The 25413-nt window shown below is 41.2% G+C and overlaps 3 protein-coding genes across 8 annotated transcripts in view; all 3 read left to right on the top strand.

The window, feature by feature from the left end:
* Nucleotides 1-8643: 8643 nt before the first annotated feature.
* On the top strand, nucleotides 8644-11557 carry LOC101475301 (C2 calcium-dependent domain-containing protein 4C). Its single transcript, XM_004542463.3, has 3 exons — nucleotides 8644-8990; nucleotides 9509-10256; nucleotides 10406-11557. Exons 2-3 carry the CDS (start codon nucleotides 9540-9542, stop codon nucleotides 10958-10960), a joined length of 1272 nt encoding a protein of 423 aa, XP_004542520.2. The 5' UTR covers nucleotides 8644-8990; nucleotides 9509-9539; the 3' UTR covers nucleotides 10961-11557.
* Nucleotides 11558-14984: 3427 nt separating this feature from the next.
* Nucleotides 14985-18718, top strand: fem1a (fem-1 homolog a). The gene has a single exon (XM_004542464.2). It carries the CDS (start codon nucleotides 15181-15183, stop codon nucleotides 17032-17034), a length of 1854 nt encoding a protein of 617 aa, XP_004542521.1. The 5' UTR covers nucleotides 14985-15180; the 3' UTR covers nucleotides 17035-18718.
* Nucleotides 18719-21623: 2905 nt separating this feature from the next.
* ptprsb (protein tyrosine phosphatase receptor type Sb) overlaps nucleotides 21624-25413 on the top strand; it is a 71539-nt gene continuing 67749 nt past the window's right edge. For 2 of the 6 annotated variants that reach the window (XM_076876407.1, XM_076876408.1), the window contains exon 1: nucleotides 21624-21963. The gene's annotated coding sequence lies outside the window, so the exon portion shown is untranslated. The remainder of the gene's footprint in view (nucleotides 21964-25413) is intronic. The other 4 variants (XM_023154614.3, XM_076876410.1, XM_076876411.1 and 1 more) reach the window with 3 other exon arrangements.

Genomic DNA, 25413 nt, shown 5'->3' with positions numbered 1-25413 from the left:
CTTGTTGTGCACACTCATGGCTTCTGGTCGGTTGGTCTGTATATGTGATAATCCTCTAACAAATTTATCATCATAACTTCGAATACCAACACTAAGCAGCTCCAGATCCACTCTGTCTTCAGCTGCCTGCGCTTGGTGTTTGTTTACCTCCGTGCAGCCCCTAACCAGATGGGCTGTTTGTCTCCAAGCCATGAAGAAGATATCAGTACAGCAACGGAACGAGTCTTGCGCCAGCCAACATGCTGTTATCTAATAATGTGTATTTTCTGCTCAGTGACACAGTAACTTACGACGTGGTAGTAGTAGTTTACACTGGGATCTTTTACATGTGATGACAGAGATATCGCATTAATGACAGCGGATATTTTTGTTAAAGAAATGTTAGATTCTCAACATCTCCTGTCAGTTATCATATTTTGTCTGCACTGCAAATCACTGTGAAAATGAGTATTTTTTTATGTTTGGATAGTTTAGATACAAAGTAATATCAATCACTGTATCCTTGATTTTAATAAATATGTTGAATATCGCTGTGTAACAATAAATGTTTGGATTCTTTCCAAACAAAGTAAAATCCTACTATATGAACATGACTCAGCTCACTACCATCCTCTCATCTCAGCCTCAGTGGGGCCATGACTCACACTGAAAGCTTCTGACTTTATTAAGGGCTATTATCTTATGTGCTCACATTATATATAATTCAATATTCTATATTACAGGCCATAATTACTATAGTCTAGCACTGAGGCATCTGCAGCTTCCATCCAGCGAAGCAAAATCAAGATGGAAGACGTGACAGGTTTTTGTTAACTTTTTTAATACTGAGTCACTAAAAATATACTTGGAACAATGATGAACAAATATAGGAATAAAAAGAGATTAGCACAAAGTACAGTAAAAGTATCTGAAAAAAGTTTTTAACTTGCAAACATAACTTCAGCGAAAATTAAATCTTAAATCTTCCTCTTGTTTCGGCTGTTCCTTTTAGGGGTCATCTGCAGTGACGTTAAAGAAGGGTCACCAAGCCATTCCCAAAAACAATTTCAATCTTAAGTAGAAAACATTCACATCAGCTGTCAATCACCCAGTGGCACCTGCAATTTTCTAATCTTTAAAGGACCAGATCATTTTATTTTGTTCCTTATACTGTACATGTACGTGCATCCACCTGCCAGAAACACAGAAATGTTCATTTAATGAAACTATAATTATTCAAAATAGGCTTAGAAAATAGACTAAACAAGCTAGAGTTTGATTTGGGACAAATTTAGTGTGGAGGAAAATGCTTGGAATCATTGCTCTGAATGAATAAAATGCAATTATAAGTTGTTCTGGGACAAGAAAGAGTGGAAAATGCAAAAGCAAAAGTATTTATTCATCTCGTGAAATTCTGAAATAGAAATGTTTTAAAATGCCTTACAGAAACATAGTAATGCATGCAGCAATAATCCCTGTGACATTTCATTTTTTAACGGTTCGTTTTGGGAAGAGATCATGTGATTCCTTCGAGGGCAGTTGCTAATTATTTTTTTAATTTAAAAAATTAAAAAAATAATTAGCAACTGCCCTCGAAGGAATCACATGATCTCTTCCCAAAACGAACCGTTAAAAAACCAAAAAGGTGGATTGAAAGTTGTTTCCAAATGACATTTACTTTAAGTTTTCAGTACTGTTTCTCTGAGAAAAATTCAACCCTCAACATTGACTACGCCAGTAATGAGAAATCAATCTTCCGTTCCCGTTATACTTCTGGCACATCTTGTGCAAAGATGAATGAAAAGGAAGAGACGGAGATGCTATTTTCCCTCTGATGGGGGACCAATTTTTGCCTATCAGGCCAATAATAATGACAGCCAAATAACATCCAGTGGTGAATATACCCTAATGAAGGTAATGCTGCCAAAACGTGTGGGTGGACTTTTGCATTTCAGCTATTGTCTACGGTCTCCTGTTTTTAGACCACATTTGTTCTGAGATAGGTGCTCTCTTTTTCTTTTTCTTTTTCTTTTTAAATCATTGGATTTCATTCATCAACCTGTATTGTAAAAGAATCACCTTATGAAAATCCACTGACAGCTTTATAAAGTTATTGGGGCGATATTTTTTTAGATGTATAACACATCAGAGATCATAGTAACTGCGTTCAGCCTGTGTAAAGCATCCAAAATCAATAGTTTGAAAAAAGTTATGCATAAAAATACTATAAAGCATTTTAATATTGGGCAAATAGTGCTTTGAGTTAAATGTTAACATTGACATCTTACTCACAACCATGGTATGTGGTAATAATTAGGAAGCATGTTTACCATGTTCACAAGGTCACTTTAGTGTGTTAGAATCCTGGTAGACTGAACATGAAATATCTGATTGTGATGCAAAATAAAAGAGTCTACTAAAAGGGATTATAATGGATCATACATATACATGATCCCCAAGTCAGAATCACATTTCTGTACAGCATCCAAAGCCAAAGTCTTCTGAAAATAATGTACAATAAAATCACAAAATAATTCAATATCCATTAAAAGTGAATTTGTACACATGGGGACCATTATGCAAATAAAATAGCATAATGACTCTGTTACTGTGTCTTCCATCCTCATCTTTGGACCAGGTGAGACTGGAAAGAGAGGTCATATTTTGCATTTTTAATAATTTCCTCTTAAATGAAGAATTTATTTCAAAATCTTTTAACACACAGTCATGAATGAGCAGGCCTCATCATATGGCAAAGTCCTCACAGTACCATATTAACCTATTGGAGTACTTTGCTCTCAAAGTGCAGCCTTACTTGTGGTTCCAAAAATAGAAAGAGAGGCAGGGCTTTTAGCTGTCAGGCTGCTCTCCGGTGGACGTTTGGATTCAGGAGACAGAATCTGCTCTACCTAAAGGCTCTAAGGGCTTAAAAGTTTCATTTTTTGGTGAAAGGTTTTATATTTAGGGCTGGATCAGATCACCCTAAACCATCTATTAGTTGTGCTGCTTAAGGCTCAAGTCTGTTTTTATTGTAAAACTGGATATGTGCTAACATTCAGCCCTCCAAAAAATGAATAGCAGGTACCTCAGCATAGGTAATGTTATGTGTAAGTCAGATGCTGACTGGTTTGAATTGTGTTGGAACAGGAAAAGGGGTGACAGTGGAGTTCAGCATGAATGGGAGAAACATGACAAAAGGCATCAAAGAAAATCAAAAACTGCTCAAAATCATCAAAAACTGCTTGAGAAGCACAGACAGGCTGAAGTCGACAGTTTTCTTTGTTTGCTTTTAAGACTTCATTTCAGCTCTGTTTACATTAGCTGGAAGGCCAAGAAATAAACTAGAAAGTGTGGCCCACAGGCTCTTGTTAGTGACATGTAGATATCAGTCTACAAAGCTATCTGTCAGCGCTGCGTAAGACCAATGTAAAAGCATGAAAAAGCCTTCTGGCTGCTGGGGGATTTCCAGTGATGCAGAGCTCTATTTCACTCCCCTACTTTCATTTCCCATGTGTTTATATGCCGCGTGTTGTTCTACTGCGTGTTGCCTTCTCGCTCCCATAGTTTGTGTTTCGTACTCTCTCCGTGCTCCTCTTTTCAGTCTCCTCATTCCTTTTACTCCCCACTTGGTTACACACTCCATGATGGACGGATGGTTCTGATGGATTTCTCTTCCAGTTAAAAATCACCTTTTCCTTCACACCATGGCCAAAGGTTTGCTCAAAGAGAGTCTGATGTAATATAGTATAAAACACAGTTTTACATCAGGGCCAATAGAGTTTGACAAACCCTGCTCTAGAGGGTTTTTGCAGCAAATTTTAAACAATTTTATTCAATAGTTGTTAAAATAGCCTCTATAACAGGATAAATGAAGAGTCTGACCCAAAAGAAAGCTGCTTTTAGTGAAAGGTCACTAAAATCAGCTGGATTCCTCCTGCAGGTACGCATACTAAATGTCTTGATCATACAATGGTTGTAGAGATAGTCCAGTCTGGACCTAATTGGTGGATTGTTATACAAGCACTGACATCCATAAGTGCTAATGTGAAAGAAAAATAATAACAGAACAAAAAAATAATAAAAGAAAAAAGCCGAAATGATGGAGGACACATCAAACAAATGTTGCAATAGGTAGAACTAAAAGCCAAAACAGATAAACAAAATCCCACTGCTCATAAGAACGGCTCACAATAACAATACATTGACAGTAAAGAAAAAGCCCACATTGATTCCACTCTGAAACATGATTGGTGATTATCTGGATGAGCTCATGCTTAGCTGAAGTGACATGAGTAGCTGAAGACAGTCAACAGCTGACGCTTAATTGGAGCAAAAAAAAAAAAACAATGCTGAGTTCGATCCTGTAGGTTGGTTGCAGAGGCAAGGAAGAATCGGTTAAGTGAGGAAGGGTTCGTTATAAACAGAAGCACAAAAGCATCGGTCCAATTAAAACTGACAGAGGTACACGATCCTGCTCGCTTGTTTGTGTCTGCGTACACAAATGTCTGTTTACTGTGTTGGTATGATTTGTGAGAGAAGAGTTTTAGAGAATAATATGTATATATGGAGAGAGAGAGACAGAGAGAGAGACAGAGAGAGAGAGAGAGAGAGAGAGAGAGAGAGAGAGAGAGAGAGAGAGAGCGAGAGAGAGAGGATTATAAAGTAGGTCGAGTTTCGTATATTTTAACTGCCAATATTAGAAATCAAAAGAGCCCAGCATTTATCTTTTCTCACTTTATTCTAAATTCGTGTGTGTGTGTGTGTGTGTGTGTGTGTGTGTGTGTGTGTGTGTGTGTGTGTGTGTGTGTGTGTGTGTGTGTGCAACAGTGCCAGTATTTATCAACCTATATCAAATACTGTATTTTGACAGTTGTGAATAATTTTAAACTGCAGCTAATCTAATGTTTTTATTCAATATGTATTTATATAAATAATGTGAGGTAACGCACATGTTTTCCTTTTAAACAACATAACAGTGCAGATTGAATCTTTATTCCTCTGCATTACACATAGTTCAGAGCTGGATTGAATGTGTTTGTCTGACTGCTTCTGAGGTATCTTTATTTTCTAACGTTTGTGCTAGTTTTAATGGTTTCTATTGTTTTATTATTTATAAACTTTTTAGAAATAAAATCATATAATATCACACAACCCAGTTAAATCATGTTCACTTTGACATACTTTGAGAATATCATGACTGCAGTGATACTGTACAAGTTTAAAATTTTCAAAATAATAGTAGTAGTTCATTTAGAGGTGTTCGCTCTGCTATTCTCTGAGATACACTCTTCCACAGTGCTTCTTTGTCCCTTCATCCCTAACCAGTCACGGCAGACGGCTGCTCCTCTGTGAAGCTGGCTGTGCTGGAGGTTTCTTCCTGTTAAAAGGGAGGTTTTCCTTCCCACTGCTGCCAAGTTATTGCTCATAGGGGATCATCTGTTTGCTGGGGTTTACCTGTATTATTGTACTGTCTTTACCATACAATATAAAGATTCTTGTGATTTGGTGATATATAAATAAAGTTGAATTGAATTGAATTGAATTGAATTGAATTGAATTGAATTGAATGTATGGTTAAACAGTTGCAATGCTTTTTATCCACTATCATCATATTTTTTTTGTTCTTATTATTATTTTGTGTTTTTTATGCAATAAATTGAAAACCTCACTGGACTGCTCGATTGCAGTACATGTGTGTACTCCGTGCAGGGATAAAACATGCATTTCCAAATGGGATCAGTAAATAGTTGCCTGGCTTAATGTCTGCGTTCACAGCTAGACCAGTGGATAATTCATACAAATCTAATGGCTCATCATTTATCTATAATTGACAACGGTCTACTTTCAGAAAAAAAAAATAGCATGAATGGCTCTCATTTACATAATTATTTCAGACCTATATTTAGTTCTTTGTCCCATTGGCACAAATTACAGCTGAGACTCTTGAGTATTGTTGAGTAAGTTCACACATCTGCATTGGTGGGTCATGTGAGACTATATTTTCCTTTTTTTTAAGCATTAAAGTAAAAATGTTCTTGCTGTACATCCAGAAAAATGGTGAATGCAGATTGTTCTCACACGCCTTCTTCCTCTGCTTTCCGTGTGAACCCCCTCTGTCTGCTGTCAGGCAGTAAAAATATCAAATATCATCTATTAATATATGTCTGAAAATACTTATTGAGTTTCATCATAATTAGATCAGGTCAAAACTTATACCAAGGCTCAAATGTCTTCTCCTACTCTCTACTCTGCTAATTCACGTTTTCTGAATGCAGTTTTTTATGAGAAAAATGGTTAATAACTATAAAAATCAAATGACTTGAAAGTATATACATTGAAATAAATGTTAAAAACTAATTGGCTTTTATCTCCCAGGAACAGCGCTCATGTGTCCAACTGGTAAGACCTGTTGTTCACAATTGTGCAGATTGAGGTTTTGACTAAACTGTGATGAAAAGAAATAGTCTTTTAAAGGCAAATGACATGGAAATAAATTCAGTGGTTTAATGACGTAAAGACAAAGGTTTGCTGTTGGAGACAGGATTGCCCACTTTCACTGTGAATCAAGCCAAGCAGATCCGATTCTGACCACAAGAAGATTTAAGGATGCATGTATCAGACCCTACGGCGCCTTTAACTGCAACAGTAGTTTAATGATCCAGTCACGTAAGGCCACAAACACACATATAGTCTTATATCTGCTTTTGCTGATAGACTTAATGTATAATGATGGGCAGACTTTCCAAATAGTGAAAACAACAAGTCATACACACATTAGAAATGTTTGGCAAGGTCTGGCTAGATTGTGGATTTTTGCTTTAATATTTATATCTCCAAGGTATTCAGCTGATTCTCTAAAATGGCTTTGTATTTATTGGCCGTTTTTAAAACCCTGCAGAACACCGACTGGTCCAAATGACTCCTACGAGATGGCTGCTCATACCATGACAGATCCACCTCCATGTTTAACACCTGGCAAAAGACACTGTGGGTTGAGTTATTATTTTTTTATTTTTTTTATTTGGCTGTCTCCAAACAAAAACAGGCCCAGATAGAAGACAAAGGCAAATTGTCAATTAATGTTACTTTTGCATTGTTCAGGGTTTTTTTTTTTATTTATTTATTTGTTTTACCATTAAATATTGTAGATCTATTGAGCAGTACATGGTTACAATTGAACAAATGCAATGTTTTCAGGAAAAGTGTCTTGACCACTTTCAGGCTTTCAGAGTTGTCTTTCTTTTTTGTTTTGTTTTCTTAGACTTCCCCTATTTCAAATTATGTAATTTTGTAGTTTTGTGATCAGATCTACTATCCAGGCTTGGCATATTTCAGATGCCTTATGTTGTTTGGAAAACTCAGCAAGTGACTGGCTCTGTTTCACACAGGAGATGCCTTTATTTTTAGCTTTCAAGAGCACAAAATAAATGTATAATTCGGTTGTTGTTTTACTATAGTCCATTCATTTGCATTCATACCCCAGCTCACACATAGCAGAGGAGATATTTTTGCCATTCAATAATGAAAATTTAAATCAACTACATTAAGAAAAGAAGAGACTGTGAGTTATTTGAAAGCTTTATAAACTGTGGCAATTTGAAAATATAAATAAAATCCAAAACAGTGAGAAAAAATAGAGAAAATCGTGAACTGACACAGTCAAAAAAACTGGGGGGATGAATGTTGAAAAGTACTACTAGCAATACTGTTTTTACAGTGTTTTTTTTTAAAGGTCTGGTATTTTGTTATGAAGCACTTTGTGATATTTGTCTTTAAAAGTGCTACAGAAATAAGAAATAAAATCGAAATAAAATTTTACTTAACTCAAACATACTAAAGTAATTTGATGATCGTCCTTGATTCCTGATTCGTTCCTGATTTGGTGATTGGTTAATTGGTTTGAAAATTTCTACAACTTAAGTCCAACAAAGTGAAGATGCTGCTATTAGAGGAGATGAAGAGAGGCCAAACATCTTGGCAGGTTAGAAAGTAAAGCAGTGAATATTTGTACCTGTACGTTTATTATTATTATTATTATTATTATTATTATTATTAATAAAGCTTGTTTGTTTTGTTATTTTCTTTTTGGGGGTTTTGTCAGCCAATATTTTCAACATGTCTATGTCAGAGTTTTTGGTACAGAGAGCAGAGAGTCATTGGATCCGAGCTCTTGTTCTCTGGCAGTATATCAGACTCAGTCCATGGTTAAACAGTGGGATTTTAGAGAAATATTCAATGCCTAAGCTTCAAAATGTAATACTGTGAGGTCTTTTTCATTAGTTGAATGTGATGCATAGAAAGGAGGAGCTAAGTGGTCATTTGCCTCAGTTTAACTTGCTTTCTGATGGTCATTAAAATTGTTTTTCATTATGTTTTCTTTCTCTCTTTTTAAAATATATATTACTTCAGTTTCTCTGCGCGAGCTTTCCCCTGCATCATCACTGGGAAATGAGTTTCAGATGGTTGGTATAAATGCAGCATATTGTCAGACCATATAACGCTCAGTTTGCCATCAGGAAGTCCAATTAAGGTCCCCTGTTTGCATGCATTAGACCCATGTAATACACGGTGCACTATCTCACAGTCCATTAGAGACTAGCTCTCACGTGAGTGCCAAATGCAATCACAGTGTTCTCTCTAAAATCCAACGAAGCAGTGAGATATAAAACCCACATAATTTGCAACACTTTGTGGGTGATGAAGCAACAGCTTTCAAAATGAGTACCCCCACCGCCACCCTCCCCTTCCATGCCTGCGCTGGGAACAGTTTCATGGTAAATATCATGGGAAGGCTTCACGATCATCTCATTGGCTCAGAAGTCAGAGACCCCATCATATAAAACGAGAGCGACTGGTCTAACAGCCCTTTCCCACTGGCGAGGGTAGTGGATCACACTTGGGCTCCAACTGTCGGGAAAATACCTTTTACGCACAGAGTGTCTGGAAAGGTTGAGCGAGTCCGCGCGCCAGCGATCAGAATTTTTGAAGCGAAAGAGTCATACAGCCAACAGGTGGGTTTACTCGGCTGCAGCTGTGCAGCGCAGCGGGACTTAACTTGGCTTTATCTGGTGGAGAAAAGTTATTTAGACTCGTCTTTGCGCATGCATTTTTAATATTACTTTGAATATTTGCGTTTTCGGTGATTTAAATGACTGCGGAGTGATGAAAAAATAGTTAAACTTAAACAAAACGTTTTTTTTCGCATTGTTCGTTTAAATTATCTAGATGAAATTTAATTTTAGCTCGTGTTCTCACTAATTCCACATTCATTAAAGTCTTCTTTGTAGCTGGTTAGATAAGCGGTTTTTTTTTAATTGTTTTGTTTTAATGCTACTTCTGGTTTAAAGGTTTAGTCATCATTTCACTCACCCGCTGAATCTGAAGCGTATTTTTCTACTGAGGTGTAAAGGGCAAAACAAATTTGATCTAGGGTTAATGTCTTCTGGGAACCCACGTTTGAACTCCGATCAATGGATGCGTTTCTTTTGATTCTATCTGCCTTTTCTGTGCATCACTCTTCTCTTAATAGAAAAACTGTTAGCTGGGGCGTCTGAGTAGGCATGTGGCTACTGGAGAAGCTCCGCAGTGGGACTCAATCCCAGCCTCTGCAGACAATAGAGGCCATTCCTGTTTCTGTGTATGCCAATGTACTCACTCCAGAGAAGATTCCCGATTTCTTCATCCCACCCAAACTTATCTGCTGCCCCCCAGAAGAATCTGTCACCCCAGAAACTCAGCACTGCTCCAAAATCAGACCCTCAGCCTCTGACCATGCCATCTGCAGCCAGAGCCCCAGAGCTAGGAGCGGCAAGAACCCCTGCAGCCCTCGCCTCTTTTCCCGCAATCTCCAGAAATCAGCCAACCGGCACATCATCCAGATAGAGAGCGCTGATGAGCCTGGTGCTGGATCTATGGACAGGGTCGGTATTGATGTAAACACTAATGCTGACCCACAGTCACAGACTGCAATGTCTCTGCCATATGTCCCAAAGGCTCAGACCTCCTATGGCTTTTCCACCCTGATGGAGTCTCCTCATACCCGACGCAAGGAGAGCCTTTTCCACAGCGACCCCAGCAGCCCTCTCACCTCCCCAAACTCCCAGAGGCGCTCCCAAGGGGGAACCCTACTGGCCCCGGCTGACCCCAACCCCTACCGCTATTTCAGCGGTGGTGAGAGTGACACCTGCTCCTCAGCCGAGTCATCTCCCTTTAACTCACCTCTCCTTTCCCGATCTGCCTCTCTCCTGCGCTCTATTACACAGGAGACACAAGCCAAGGTGAGGACTTGTGCTCTATATGCTCATGTATGGCCACGATGTATAATTCAAAATCATCAGTGAGTGTGTAACAGTTTTTTCCTCCTAGTTTGATTCAGCTAGTGGCTTATTTCTGTATGTTTACAGTTGCTTTTCCTCTCTCCCCCAAGGTGTCTCGTGCCAAACGCTCCCTGGCACGCCACAGTTCCCTCTCCACTGATGAATGCAGCTCAGCAGACAACAGCCCCAACATGCAGCGCCGCCGAATGCGCTGCCCTCCCTCTCCCGCCTTCCGTGGATGTAAAAGCGGTGGCTTGAGGGGAGCAGCGGCATCGGACCTCTGTCAGCGCGAGCACACTATAAACCTCAACAAGGGGGGGAAACTGAGGCTGAGCACTCACTATGACAGGGAGGCAGCCCGGCTGAGGGTGCGCGTGCTCGCAGCTGAGGCCCTTTACGACAGGCAGACAGACCTTAAAAGCATCAACTGCTGCGTAGCACTCTACCTGAATCCTGGTAAGAAGCAGAAACAAAGGAGCACCATCATTAAGAACAGCAGGAATCCGGTGTTCAATGAAGACTTTTTTTTCGATGCTCTGCCTCAGGCACAGGTAAAGACTCTGGCCTTGAAAGTAAAGGTAGTGAACAAAGGAACCAGCCTGAAGAGAGATGTGCTTCTTGGAGAAAGAGAAGTGCTGCTCAGTGAGCTGCTCGCAGGCCTCTAGGGAGCCCCTGTCAAGACTGGCGGACACGAGCTGGTCCACACCTTGAGGGCCCCCAGTCTTTTTATCCCACCTCGCCCTTCTGACAAATACTGGACAGGAGCAAGCACACAGATGACAAGGAAGATGTTTCTTCCACACTGGGTTATATATGCGCACAGAAAAAAATGAAGGTCTCTGTTAAAGTCTCGCTTTGCCAATTCTTCAAATTCAAAATTAGGGGCAGCCCACAATAACCTATAGGCTTATCAGTGAAGTGACTATGTGAACAGTGGGGCTGTGATCCTCGTTTGTGCGTATTTCTCTTTGAGTATTGAGTTACAAACAGTTTTACTCTCACCGATGAGCGTTGTATTGTGGCTCAGTGTCATATCAGTTGGTATGCAATCTTGTTTAAGTTGGAGCTGCTTATTGTTTCGTAATGAATGCGGTGATATTATCTGTAAGCATTTGCACGTCACTGTGGAAATTAATAATGGCTCTGTGTGCTTGAGAGAATTTATATATAGGGAAGATATTCGATTTTAATTGCTAGTAAATGTAATGTTGATATGAGTGTTGTTTTGTGATATGCTTTTGAACTCACGAATAAAAACCATGCTAGGGCTTTTGTCTCGCCTTGCACTTTTTGTCTGTGGTTTTTGTCTTTGAAGTAATCCCCAGGATCACATGAAATCCCCAGAAATGATAATAAACCTCTCATTTTCTCACTCGAGTTTTAAATTATTGCAAACAACCCTCTCAAATGACACCCAGGCACAAGCTGGGTGTCATTTGTGAGCCTTTTGATTCCAAATACCCCCCCAACCCCAATATTGTTTCTGTGTGCATTCAAAATCCCTGTTTAATTTTAAAAGCATGTTTCCTATTCAGTCCTCCAGTGAGTTTCAAATAGTTATTAAGAAGGCTGGTGTTAATCACAGTTACTGGCACACACTGTCTTTCTCTGGAAATAATCCGTCTGCACAGGGAGGTTAGGTCTCGATTTATGAGTTCAACATTTGGGTTGACAAGTGGAAATGTATTTGTGCTACTATAGGATAATAAAAAAAAATGTAGAAGACACACTGCAATCCACACTTGTACATTTGGCAGACATACATGGCAGAAGTCCCACTACTAAAAAAGAAAAAGAAAAAATATTAAACGTGGACTTTTGCCTCCTCTGCTGGTGCAACAGCAGAATGACATGCAAGTGAGCTAAATCATCAAAACGTCACTTCATTTTTATAAAATAAGTGCTGAGACAGCCTTTGTTTCAATCACCACCTGCCCCCCGATATATCAGGCAGACAGTTTGGTGACCCAGAGCAGAAAATAATCCAGGATTTCATTAAAAATGTAAAAACTTGGGAGACGACGCTCAAGTTTGTGCACAAGAGTGATGACCCCTATTTCTTCACTGATATAAGCCTGTGGGAAACATTCATCTGTAAGCTAAAAGGAGATGCATTTCCTACAAACTCAAGAGCAGAGCGATAAAACTGAAAGAAAATTAAGTGTGTTAGCTGCCGTAGTGGTAATACTCAAGAAGGGAAATTATGAAACTTGAACCATCTAATAACCTCCTAACTGGAAAAAAAAATCCAGAGCTCAACAACAGCCTACACAATCAAATGAAGATGAAGAGTTTTTTTGTTTTTAACTTGAGGTAATCAAAAGCAGAAATTAAAAGTCCTGATTGTTTCTGTGAGTGCAGTTGTTGGTTTGAGGTTTGCGGGTCTCGCTGGAAAATCTTCTCACACATGCATAAAGACATTTCCACACGGCAACCAGGGTCCATCAAAAATCTCCTTATTCATTAACAGACTGTTTGCAGCACAGTCAGATGGTTTTTAAAAAAAATATTCAGCTCTGACGACTTAAAAAACAAACAAACACTTATGTAAGCATAAAAGCTTTAATTAATTTGACCAAATAATGTCTCCCCCCCCCCCCCAAATTTTACTTTTATGATTTCATGAGACAGACTGGAAATGATATTTTTAAGAGGCTTTAAAAGAGAAGCACAGTGGAAGCTTTTATTTGCATTCAGACTGTGTTTCCTCTTCATGTTTTACTGTATGCAAGGACTGAAAATGACTGCCGTGTAGCAGCATTTATCCTCTGAATTCATTTAATGTTTTAACCATCAGCTATAGCAACTCTCCATGCCACAGTGTATTTATACATATGTTATATGTTTCCAGTTTCCACTTTACAAATAAGATAAAGTCATATGAAGCACGTAGGCTACAGATTTTGGCACTGAACATTTAAGTCAATATTCTGGCCCCTGGCGTTGAGTAGGAGGACAGAGTGATGTGACCTAACAACTGTTGGGATCAGTGGTGTAGGTTTCCAGCTCCTTACTGTTTTCATTTGGATTTTTTTTTTTTAACTAAAAATGAATCTCATCCCTGCTGTCAAATTTAAAACTGTGTTATCCCCATAACATTAACCTAAGTAATAATCTTCCAAAGTAATATGTAGTCATATGGCAAGTAGGGGATGATGGTGACTGTTTGCTCACAGTGCAGGAGGCCTCGCTGCCTGTGAGATAGGATTCTGTCATTTGATTATTCGGTGATAATCATTAGATTTAGAATATTATGCTATTTAATTCAGACTGACTGAAACTCCTGATTTGAATTAAGAGCTGGTAGGATTCATGCACATTCAAAATGTGCATGCAGACAGTCACAGTTTGGCACGACGCAGCTGTCTAAAGGAGGAGAATCCAACATTTCAGCTGCCTGCAACAGGAGTTTTTTGTTTATCTGTTTTGTTTATTTTTATTGTTATTTATTTATTTTTCATCGTTTTTTCTCAAAACTGACCTAAGATACATATCTTAAGGGATGAACTAGAGAACAAATTTTAAATGGTCTCTTTTGGTGCTTTGTTGCTCTCAGACTGTCACAAAAACAACAACTACTTTGACTGACTCTATGAAAAATGCATAAGAAGATCTCACAGAGGTAACAAGGTGAGCCCCAGGGAACTTTCAGGCACAAATGTGACATCTGGGCAGGATGTGCAGGGTGTCCTTAAAATGTTTGAGGAAACCAGACCAAGTGGAGGACGAAAGAACTATTTACAGCAAATGAAAGTCATATTCTTAAGAAGCAGAAAGAAAATCCAGCAATGACCTGACACAGAACCTGAGAGATGCGTCTGATCCTTTGGTTCATCCACCTGCTGTTCAATGACACATCATCACGAGGACTCAGTGGTTGGCTGTCAAGAAGCCATTCTTAAGGAAGGGAAACAGGGGGAAGGCTGACGTACGCCAGATCGCACCTGGACTGAAAATCAGTGGCAACAGGTCTGATGGAGTGATGAATGCATATTTGCATCCAAATTTCCCTTCTTTATTTTTTTTTGTTCAAATCATCATTAATATGTATGAAGAAGACATCAATAAAACATGGAGAACGATTTTCATCCACCATGTAATACCACATGGAAAGAAACTGATTGGTGCCAATTTTATTTTTTAGCGTGACAACGAACCAAAACATCCGGATAAGAGCTTTGATTGTCCTATTCCTGAATACTACTTAAAGAAATTGAAAGAAAGCTCAATTAAGGCTGAGTTGAAAAGCAAAACAAATATTGATTCTGTTCGAAGTTTTGTTTGTTTTTGTATATATACTTTTTCCTCGCAAAATATAAAGAAATGAAGGGCGGCTCGAGGCTTCTGCACAGTACTGTATAATAACGGTGTACAGTTTTGTGAGACTAAACTATATATCAAACACAGCATATGTTCTACCAGCGGGTGGATTACACCGACTTTTATTATAAGTAGCCGCTACCGTTTTCATTACAACTCTTTTCGGGTATACTTGCTTTGTAAGCGCGGAATCAGCTGGAAACACTGCGCTTTGTTGGTGCGATCGCCACAACAAACGAACCCATCAGCTGGCAGCTCTTTAACTGACACACATCACGGGAAATGTAGTTTATCTTCCAGGAAACGCCTCCTGCTCTTGAGAACTGGAAATTCCCCCAACACTACATCACCCACAATGCCTCACCGTCATCGTAAACATAGACCTGTCAAACAACATAGACGCCATCTTGACAGCACCCTCAAAATGGCAGAAAGATGTGAGCTAGAAACCGAGTCCAAACTAAGATCTCAGCGCTCTGCTATTTAAAACCAGTCGGCGCCGTTTTTCCCCAACCGCGGGTGGTTATGGAGTTGGAGCCCAGCGAGGCAGCACAGAGCCTGTAACATGGATATATCGACGGCGGTTTTCAACGCGGCCAGAGATGGTAAGCTGAAACTTATCCAGAAGTTGCTGAGCAACAAAAGTCCAGAGGAGCTGGAGGCTTTGGCTGAGGAGAAAACACAGGGGGGAACCCCTTTGCTGATAGCCTCTCGATACGGACATTTAGAGGTGGTGGACTACCTCCTTGAACATTGTAAAGCGAATGTTGAACTCGGGGGTTCGGTGAACTTTGACGGCGAGACCATCGAGGGGGCTCCGCCGCTCTGGGCGGCTTCGGCAGCCGGTCACCTCCTTGTGGTGAAGACGCTACTGAAACACGGTGCCTCAGTAAACAATGCAACACTAACTAACTCAACGCCGCTCCGAGCTGCCTGCTTCGACGGTCACCTGGAGATCGTCCGCTACCTGGTGGAGCACAGAGCCGACATGGAGGTCGCCAACCGCCACGGCCACACCTGCCTCATGATCTCCTGCTATAAGGGCCACAAGGAGATAGCCAAGTTCCTCCTGGATCGCGGTGCGGATGTTAACCGCAAGAGTGTGAAAGGAAACACTGCCCTACACGACTGTGCCGAGTCAGGTAGTCTGGACATCATGAAGATGCTGCTGAAGTGCAGTGCCCGCATGGAGAGAGACGGATACGGGATGACCCCGCTCCTGGCCGCAAGCGTGACGGGTCACACCAACATAGTGGAGTACCTCGCCCACCAGCCTCGTACCTCCAGAGAGGAGCGCATTGATGCACTTGAACTCCTAGGGGCTACTTTTGTGGACAAAAAGCGTGATCTGTTGGGCGCCATGAGGTACTGGAGGAGGGCGATGGAGCTGAGGCAGCCAGGGGAAAAGACCGGTTCTCTTGCCAAGCCCCCACCCGGTCCCCCGATCCCCGCCTATGGCTGCGCACAGGAGGTGTGCACTGCAGAGGAACTCGAGGCTTTGATCACCGACCCGGACGAAATGAGGATGCAGGCCCTGTTGATTCGCGAGCGCATCCTGGGCCCGTCCCATCCAGACACGTCTTATTACATCCGCTATAGGGGAGCTGTGTACGCTGACTCGGGCAACTTTGAGCGCTGCATAAGTCTGTGGAAGTACGCTTTAGACATGCAGCAAAGCAACCTGGACCCTCTCAGTCCCATGACAGCCTCAAGTTTCCTGTCTTTTGCAGAGCTCTTCTCGTTTGTTCTTCAAGACCGGGCAAAAGGCTCGCTGTCAACACGCATCACCTTCCATGATCTCATGACTGTGTTGGGCAAAAGCGTGAGGGAGGTAGAGAGAGCTGTGGCACAGAGGGATAATCCCCCAGAAGCTCCTCAGTTCACCAAAGCCCTCTCCATCATCCTCCACCTCATCTTTCTACTGGAGAAGCTCGAGTGCAGCCCGGAGCAGGAGCACCAGAAGAAGCACACGGTGTACCGACTTCTAAAGCTGAACCCCCGAGGGCGGAGCGGCTTCACCCCCCTGCACATGGCCGTAGACAAGGAAACGACATCTGTCGGCCGCTACCCGGTAGGCCGCTTCCCCTCCCAGGCGGTGGCTGCACTGCTCCTAGAGTGCGGCGCGGACGTTGATTCGCGGGACTGTGAGAACAACACACCGCTGCACATTGCTGCTAACAACGGTTGTCCGGAGATTATAGCGCTCCTCATGAAGGCTGGAGCTCACTTCGATGCCACAAATGCACAGAGGAAGACGGCCTACGAGCTGTTGGATGAGCACAGCAGCGGGCACCCGGCCCTCTACCCGCTAAACTACGTCACCCTTCAGTGCCTGGCAGCACGTGCAATCGAAAAGCACAGACTGCCCTACAGGGGACTCATCTCTGAAGAGATGGAGGCTTTCATTGAGCTGCACTGACTTCCACTTCTGCATCAACCGCCCCCTTCTAATGAAGAGGCATCCCAGCAACTACTCTTCCCGTTCTCGCCTATTCTTTACTGTGACCTGACACAAACTATTCTTTTGGGGGTTTTTTTGCTCGACACAAGTCTCCTCTTGACTTCTGCTCCACTGCTGACTGTAACCAACGTTTTTATCAGACCAAACCAATAGCAATAAACATCCAACCTCTGGGCTTAAGTGTCTGCCAGAGGTCTGGTCAGTTGTTGCTTTATTCTAACACAGACTTTTAAGGTGATTGTTGGTTTCCACTGCTACTTAATGCCAGGTGAAACGTTAACATCATATAGACTCTATTGCGTCTCCTCTCAGTGTCTCCTTCTAAAACAAACAAGCAAAAAGGGAGCGGTACAAGCTGATGGGGGTTTGTGTGGGTTTGCTAGTGGCTGAAGTGTATGAGAAATGGGCTCGTTTTTACTGACACAAAGCATCTGATCAAAGTAGCCAGATAACATGCATGAAAATGAAGTGTGACTGTGGTAGCTCACTTGTTGTTTAGCAGATTCATTCAGAAAGGAAATATTTGAACAAACTCAACAAGTCACTGGCATTTTTTTTTCTTTTCTTTGTGCCTGGTTCTACTTGTTCGCATTCGGTGTACCATCTGTTATGTTTCTCTGACGCTGGGAACGTGTTGAAAGTACTGTGCCAAATGTTCCGTTACAAACTGTAAACCAGTGGCAAAATGGCAAAAGCAATGAATGTTTTCTTCCTGATTACAAGCAAAAGTAATAATATGAAGTTACAGACATGAACCTCTGAGCTTGAGGAGAACATTGACTGGACTGTGACAGTATTTTGTCAGCCTGCTGCACCGTCTGACTTAGTAAAAAAAAAAAAAAAAGAGACAGGTGCCATTATTTAACACTCCCCAGTCTCCAAACAAGATAACCTATGCAGTTGTTAATATTATTCCAAAAATTGTGAAGCTAAAAGTCGCTGCATGAACACGATTTACATGTTGTTTTTGTTTTTTTGGGGTTTTTTCCCCTCTGTTGTACATGTTCATCCTAATATGATGACTTAAATGATTGGGGCTGCTTCTTTAACAATAATTTGGTATCTTCTGAATATTTAAATCTAAGAATGTTTTGTTAATTTCTACTTATTTCTGAATGAACAGTTTCTAACAGAGCCTGACGCGTACCTGCGTGCCTCCTCCCAGGATTATGAAATCCACAAGAAAGACATCCAAGTTAATGCAAAAGAAGCAGCCTCATGACGTTTGCGGGGACAACAACGGACCTTTGAGCGCGCTCTCGTCGCTATAAAAAAAGGCACAAATCAACTGTCGAGGATCATGTGTTGGTTTTTGCCTTGCAGTGAATTTTCCCTTTAACATCAGATGCAGTTCACAGAAAACAAAAAGGAACAGATGGCTCTTTGGCCATTCCTGCATCTCAGTCTTATATTTAGTTGTTTTTCTTGTGTTTTCAGCAATATTTTATTTGTCAGTCTGTGTTAAGCACCACTAAAAAGTTGAAATACACACTGAAGAGGCTCTGGAAGATCCTAAACACCTTATATTCAGGCTCTAAACTGTCGCTGCCTTTGTCTTTCCCAGCAGATTTGCGATAACTCAAGATTAAAAGTGTGTTGGAGATGCCTGAATAAAATTCAGTATCACAACAGAATCCCTGTATGTCGGCTCAGCGTTCCTGTGGCTCTTGTCTGTGTGCAAAAATGTGAATGAGAGTTGTTCTTGACTTAGGCTGGAAAGCTGGAAATGAATCCCAGTTTTCGATGTCTTGATTTTAATTATTCAGTCTGAGCGCTGTTGCTCACATGGCAGCAGCGTTTGCATTGTGATAGCAGCAGGACATAACAGCCTTACCATGCCATTGTGACAGCCAGGTCCATGAAATGATCTAATTTGGACACTGGAAGTGACATTATCTTGGAGTGCACACGTATCAAAAACAAAATCTGCGAGCTCTCATTACGCAGGCTTTCCACAGCTCACATAAACTCCAGCACCCTGAAATAAAGCATAACAGAAACTTGATCTTTCAGAGTCCTGCACTCTTAAAATATAAATAGAGTGCAATTAACGTCACTGCTGCAGGGTAGTGCTAGAGACAGGCCACTTACTCTGCTAATTTTAGGGATCTTTTGGCCTAGCTTCCACTCTGAAAATGGGAATACTGTAATGCTATACAGTCAGACAGGCAGGTCACAGGGTGACTGGCAGAGACGGCGCACGGACAACAGAGACGGCATTATTCTTATAGTAACAGACACAATATTAGCTATCCATCGATAAAAGCTTAACCTAACTACATTAAGTCGGGCAGTGTGGTGGCAGCTAGTCGAGAAACACCAGGTGGTAAATGTAGCGTCTACCCTGCATAACAGTCATGAAATAAGAAACTGTGAACACTGACGTAATCCACATGGTCTCCCATGGCTGACCTGACCCCTCTGTTAAAGGGAAAAATGGTCATTAACTTATTGTGTTAGATAATAACTGTGGAAGTAGCCCTTCTTCATATAAGATATTTACAAGTGGTAATATTGGGATAAATAGAAGAGGAAAGTGTATTTTTGGTACTTGAAGGCAAAAAAAAAAGGAAATCCCAAAGCTCGGCTTCCTTTTAGGAACTTATCTTCTGCAAACTGAAGAGACTTGGCATAGAAATACTGACATACCTAAACCTGGAGTCATGAATTTTCTTTGTTCATATTTCCATCCTCAAGTAAATGTAACATCATATAATAGTAACTTCCCACTAGATGTCACTAGCAACAAAGAAAATCAATCAGACAAGAAGTCTTTTGTTCCTTTAAGATCATGTGAAATGCTCAGAAATGTAGCTCTCAGGCAGAAATGGTGGTGGTGGGTTGATTTTCTTTTTCTTTGTGTCTCTTTCAGCAGAGAGTCTGACTCTGACAAAGAAGTCTTTGTACCGATAGAGAAACAGAATGAGCTGTTGAGGATGGCATTTATTTGAAAAAAAAGAAAGAAAATGTAAGCACTAAATGTGCATTTTTAGGTAAAGAGGAAAAGAAATCTTGGTAGATGGGAGGCGCTGAGTCTTTTTGCAGGGTTTTCTATGGGGGTCAGCAGAAAGATTAATATAAAACCTCCTTCGTGACATCCTCAGGTGCCATGCCAACGTCCAGCACCACACTCCAACACCTCACGATCTGCCCTTGTGGCTGTTGCTTTTGTCATGCTGCGTGACCCAAATAGCACCAGATCATTAAACTAGATATAACAAAGTCCTATGTTGAACTATTTCAATTTGCTTCAGGTTAAAGAATAGTGCTTTGTTGCCCTGTTTTTCTTTTTTTTATTTTTTTTTATTGATATTTTAAATCAAATTTGTGGGCAACGCCAGAAACGAAGATAAGCTAATACAACAAAATTGGTTACATTACACACACACACATTGTTTAACTGCAGGCATTTATCCTGATAATTATATTTCATTTGATTCATTTCTTACATTAACCTGTTCGGCAGTCACTTCCATATATTTTTACCGACCCTTTGCTACTGTGATATTGATTAAATCCCCTGAAAACCATTTTTGATATATATGTACTGTAGATTAAGAAAACCAATGATAAAAGTGCACACATTTGACCCCACTGATATAAATGATCAATGAATCCACCTTTGTTAATATAACAGGACTGAATAAATTATAAGGAACAGCTCATTTATAATAGATTACTGCTAACTCCAGCCTAAAATAGCCAAGAATATCAGTACTGGTATATATGATGTATACGTATGCATCAAGAGATAAACATCAGCCGCTGCTACCAGAACACTCCTTCTCATTAATATTGGTTGATACTGATGCTCAGCCAGTGATGTAACCCTAAAGTAAAGGTAAAACTAAATCAGCAGCTTAAATGAAAGCTGACCATAACCTTGATGAACGTGGATTTGTTGCACTGTTGTTGGCTTTAATAGTTGTTCATTTTAGGCAAGTGAACCTATAAACTTGCTACTGAGTCTGTCTCCAGAACAATAAATAATACTTTTAAACTCCTTCCATCTGTTGTCCTCAGATGCTACTGCGTTATTTACCTCCTGTGGAATTATTAATGCATTTCCATAACATCTCAGCAGGACTTGTATTTCCCTACAATATTTTAGAGTCCAGCTGTAATTTAGTGTGGGAGTTCTGCTCAGTGGGAGCCGTTATGAGCCTCTCACTCTTTATTCCTGCCAGCAGCTATAATTAGATGCTATGTTATGGGAATCTAAGAGGTCTAGGGTGCTTCTCTTCATTTTAGCTCCTTGGGGAGCAAAGTGGGGGCAAATAAATAAATAAATAAATCAGTCACTAATACACAAGACCAACCTGCCACAGCTGCTGCCTCTTTTGCACCAGTCAGCGATACCAGAGAGAGCTGGAGGAGGTGGGGGTTGAAGTGGGGAAGTAATGGGGGTAATAGAGGTGATGGGGGATACGGTTGCTATTGGAGATCTTGCCTGCATCACGTCATGTGTAAGAGGGAGGGGTGGGGGGAGTGCTCCGGTGTGTGCATGAAAGAGAGAGAGAGAGAGAGCTGGGAGGGGTAGGCGAGGAGAGGGAAGGAGGAGGGCATTAAGGAAGAAGGCAGGGAGTATCAATGACATCAACCAGCAGTATCTGAGGCCGCCCGATCAGCAATGCTCTCCCGACAAAAGGGCTGAGGAGCAGCCGTGACCCGCTGCGCTCCGAGAGGTCGGTGGACAGCCAGGACGGTGTGTGGGGGGGGGAAACGCCGGCGATGTGTGCATGCACCCTCCACAAAGGAAGACCTTCATCTGAGTGGAGCTGCCACTGGATTACATTTATCCTTGCTGTTTCTAAGGAAGCTTCCAGCTGCAAATCCACCCACATGAATCTACCAGACAGTAAGGAAGACGGAGCACTTCCTACCGAGGTAACCCGCACCATCCATTTATACATATGTATATTTATTTTAACAGTTAATGTTTGCAGTCGTGCACCCCACCCAGGCTGGTTACATTTTTACTTGTCGATTAGCCTTTTGGAAACTAAAGCGGCAAGAGTAGATCCCAGCCCGGATGGAATTTCACCGCTCAGTCTTTCCCGGGGTGTTTCTTTGTGGTGTTTCTCTTTTACTCAGCAGCTGCAGCATCACTTCAGATTTTGTTTCAAGCGTTTGGGTAAAAAAAAAAAAAACCACACAAAAAAACGAGGTTGTGCAGATCAGGCTGGTTGGCAACAACGCTGTGAGTGCGCGTCCCTCTTCATCACCCCCTCCTCCTTATTGTTGGCTGGGCAGCATGAGGGACCCGGGCAGACTGGCAAAGCCTTTGTTCCTCATCAACTGTCATTAAAAGTGGCTTTTATTTTGATGGCCCTTTAAAGCGCTCTCCAGGCGCGACGAGTCTATGTTGAGTCCGTTTTTTTTTAAAGACTATTAAAAAAAAGAAGAAGAAAAGAAAAAGAAAGAAAAATATAAACAGTAGACTCAGACAAGAAAGAGCTCATCTTTATGATCAAATCTATGTAACACAGGCATCTTGTATATCTGCCAAGGATATTTTTTAAAAGAAAGAAAAAAGGAAGAAAACTCTTAGTTCTGTTTCTATTGTGTCTAAATTTCACTGATGCCACGCCAAAGTAAATATAACACTATGATAATGTCATTATGTCAGCATGCTCAAAGGGGCCCTCGCAGACACATTATGAATCCATACAGGCTATTATACCAGTATTTGTGAATCATTTATGGTATGGAAGGCACCAGGTGGCAAAGCGGATGGACTTATTTAGCAGGACTGGTTCCTAGACAATAGAGTGGTTCTGCTGCTGCTGCATCTGCTACTCTCCAACATTACTTAAAACAAGCCCATCTGCACATATAGGCAGTGTTTCTAGTCCATAGACCTCTCAGATGTCTATAATTATAAACACAAGGTTTTGACTGTTAACACAGCCAGTCACGCGTGCAGGCAGAATGTAATTTAATGATACGTCGATTCATCCTGACACATTTTCCGATGGCTATTGCCCGTTTGGGATTTAATCATGTAAACTTCAAGGGCCTGTTTAGTTTTTCTGGGTTTCCGTTGTGTGGCCTCTGTAAACTAGAAAATCACGCTGTCGTGGTGAATTTGAGGGAGGTCTTCCTCCTCACACACAGATGGGAAATGTTCCCTGGGGCACCTTGTGTTTGCTGGTTATTGTTCCAGACCATTTCCACATCCCTAATTATTTTAATCAGTCGTTTTTATGCATGGATTCCTCTCTTTAGCAGATCCCCTCCCGATTTTTTCCCTCTCGTCTTTTCAGCTCCACTCTGTGTTTAACAGAAGGCTACACTATGCACCTTCATAAGATGGCAAGCAATGTGTATATTTGCATCATTATGACAAGGAAGTCATTATGGTGGAAGCAGAATAACTGGACTGGTTGATTACCTCTGTGTGCTGGAAATAGATCAGATTTTCTCTTCCAAGAGTCAAGAGATTCTTGGCCCCATAGGTATTCATCTACGCGCTGTTAGGAGCGGTAGCTTATGAAATCAGTGATGGCATGTACTCTTTAAATAGCACTTCTAAGGGTTCAACCATGGGCCTCAATGGTTTTCTGCTCCTTCTGAACAGATACCACTGTAAGATCCATCCAGACTTTAATATGCCGGGTGACGTGTGCTCCCACTGGAGCAGCTTTGGTTTCCAAGTCAAAGGCTTCATTGAAGTCTCAATCCCACATTCTCGCTGCAGCGTCACCCTAACTGCTCTGCTCTCTTACGTTCTTCCCCTGTGTTACATGCTATGCCCATCTTTGGATTTTGCCAGGCTCTGTGCCTACCCTCCATTACCAGGAAGGAAGGAAGGAAGGAGAACATAAAGGCGTGCGACTTTGATGCTGGGAGCGTAGCCACCTGTATTACAAGAAGGAGGGAAAAAACAACTTGTTGTTGTCTAGGAATAGATATTAATTGACCTTTTCAAAGCCTTCCAAACAGTGAGCTTTTGTCTGCTTTGCCTCTGTTTATTTATATGCTCCTGAAAGCAATTCATATACAGCATGCAGAATGAAGCCGATACGCCTGTGTAATGTGGTTGGAGGCACCGCATTACTCAAAACAATACCCTTTAAAAATCAAAACATCTATTTTTTGACCTAATAACTGGAATGAAACTTGAATGAGGGACTATCAGGATGCACACTAAAACTATATTGTTTTATATCCAAATCTAACCCTTATCTTTAGTATGGCTGGGCATTAAACCAGCTTTCCTTATTATCATATCATCGTAGCATAGCATTAATGCTTTTCAAAATTCTGGTGGTCGAATTAGTATTTCTGAGCTAATCTAATTCATAAATGGTTAAATGAGGTGGCTGAGCCTTTCTATAGCATGTAGGAAGTATATTCTGTGGTATTTTATATGTTCATTTTGGTAATCGTCCAGCCATCAGATTATTCATATGACGACATTAGTTGCAAAGAAACACACACACAATTATCAACAATCACATACTAAATGACCACTTTATGGCTTCATCACCACATCTAATGATAAAAGTTCAAAACTGGCTCCAAGAGTGCGTCGAGACATGCTTATTGTGTAATGGACTGGTTCTTATATAGTGCTTTTCTACTCGAGTCAAACATTCAGAGCTCTTTATACATCAGGACCTTTTTTTATGTAGCATTCACACTTCAAACAGCATCTTGCAGACTGGAGCACCCAGGGATTAAAGCACCAACCTTCCAGTCAGTACATGACCTGCTGTACCTCCTGAGCCACAGCTGCCCTACTTTAAAATTGATGATGTGTACAAATAATTAAAGTACACAAAAAAGTATTAGGTAGCTGCTTTAACAGTTGAAACCTGCACTATAATCTAGTTATGTAAAGATGCGTCTCTTAAACCAGACCCATTATGATCCTTTCTTCGACCACAAGGGTCACTTGCGGTTATGTGAGTGTGTCTTTTCTTCATGGGTCTGTGTTCCCGTGCGTACACATGAGTGAAGGCTCAGAGATAGGTTTTGACTTGACTGATGCCCTTCTCCAGATGAATCAAAGATTCTGATGTGTCAGCAGGGATGAATAATGCACGCTGCTCCACTACCTCTCTTCTCCACCTCTTGTCTTCAGTCATTTGCTTCTCTTTTCATCACAACTGCCACATCTGAAGAGATCTTCACCTTCATTTTCAGCCCTCCCCCCCCCCCGGCCTCCTCCCTTATGCAAACGAGGTTTTGCTGCCGCCGCCGCCACCTCGCTCTCCCCTGGGTCAGCCCTGTTCTCCTTCCGAACAGCTAACTCGTTCTTATCATCGGGCGTTGCAGAAGTTTCTCCTGTTGAAATTTCGGCGCATTTCAAGATGAGGCGCGTGCAAACAT

Source organism: Maylandia zebra, linkage group LG18 (assembly GCF_041146795.1).
Source record: "Maylandia zebra isolate NMK-2024a linkage group LG18, Mzebra_GT3a, whole genome shotgun sequence".
In the NCBI taxonomy this organism is placed as follows: domain Eukaryota; kingdom Metazoa; phylum Chordata; class Actinopteri; order Cichliformes; family Cichlidae; genus Maylandia; species Maylandia zebra.
Note: the sequence above shows the minus strand (reverse complement) of the source record. Positions and strands in the feature narration are given on the sequence as shown.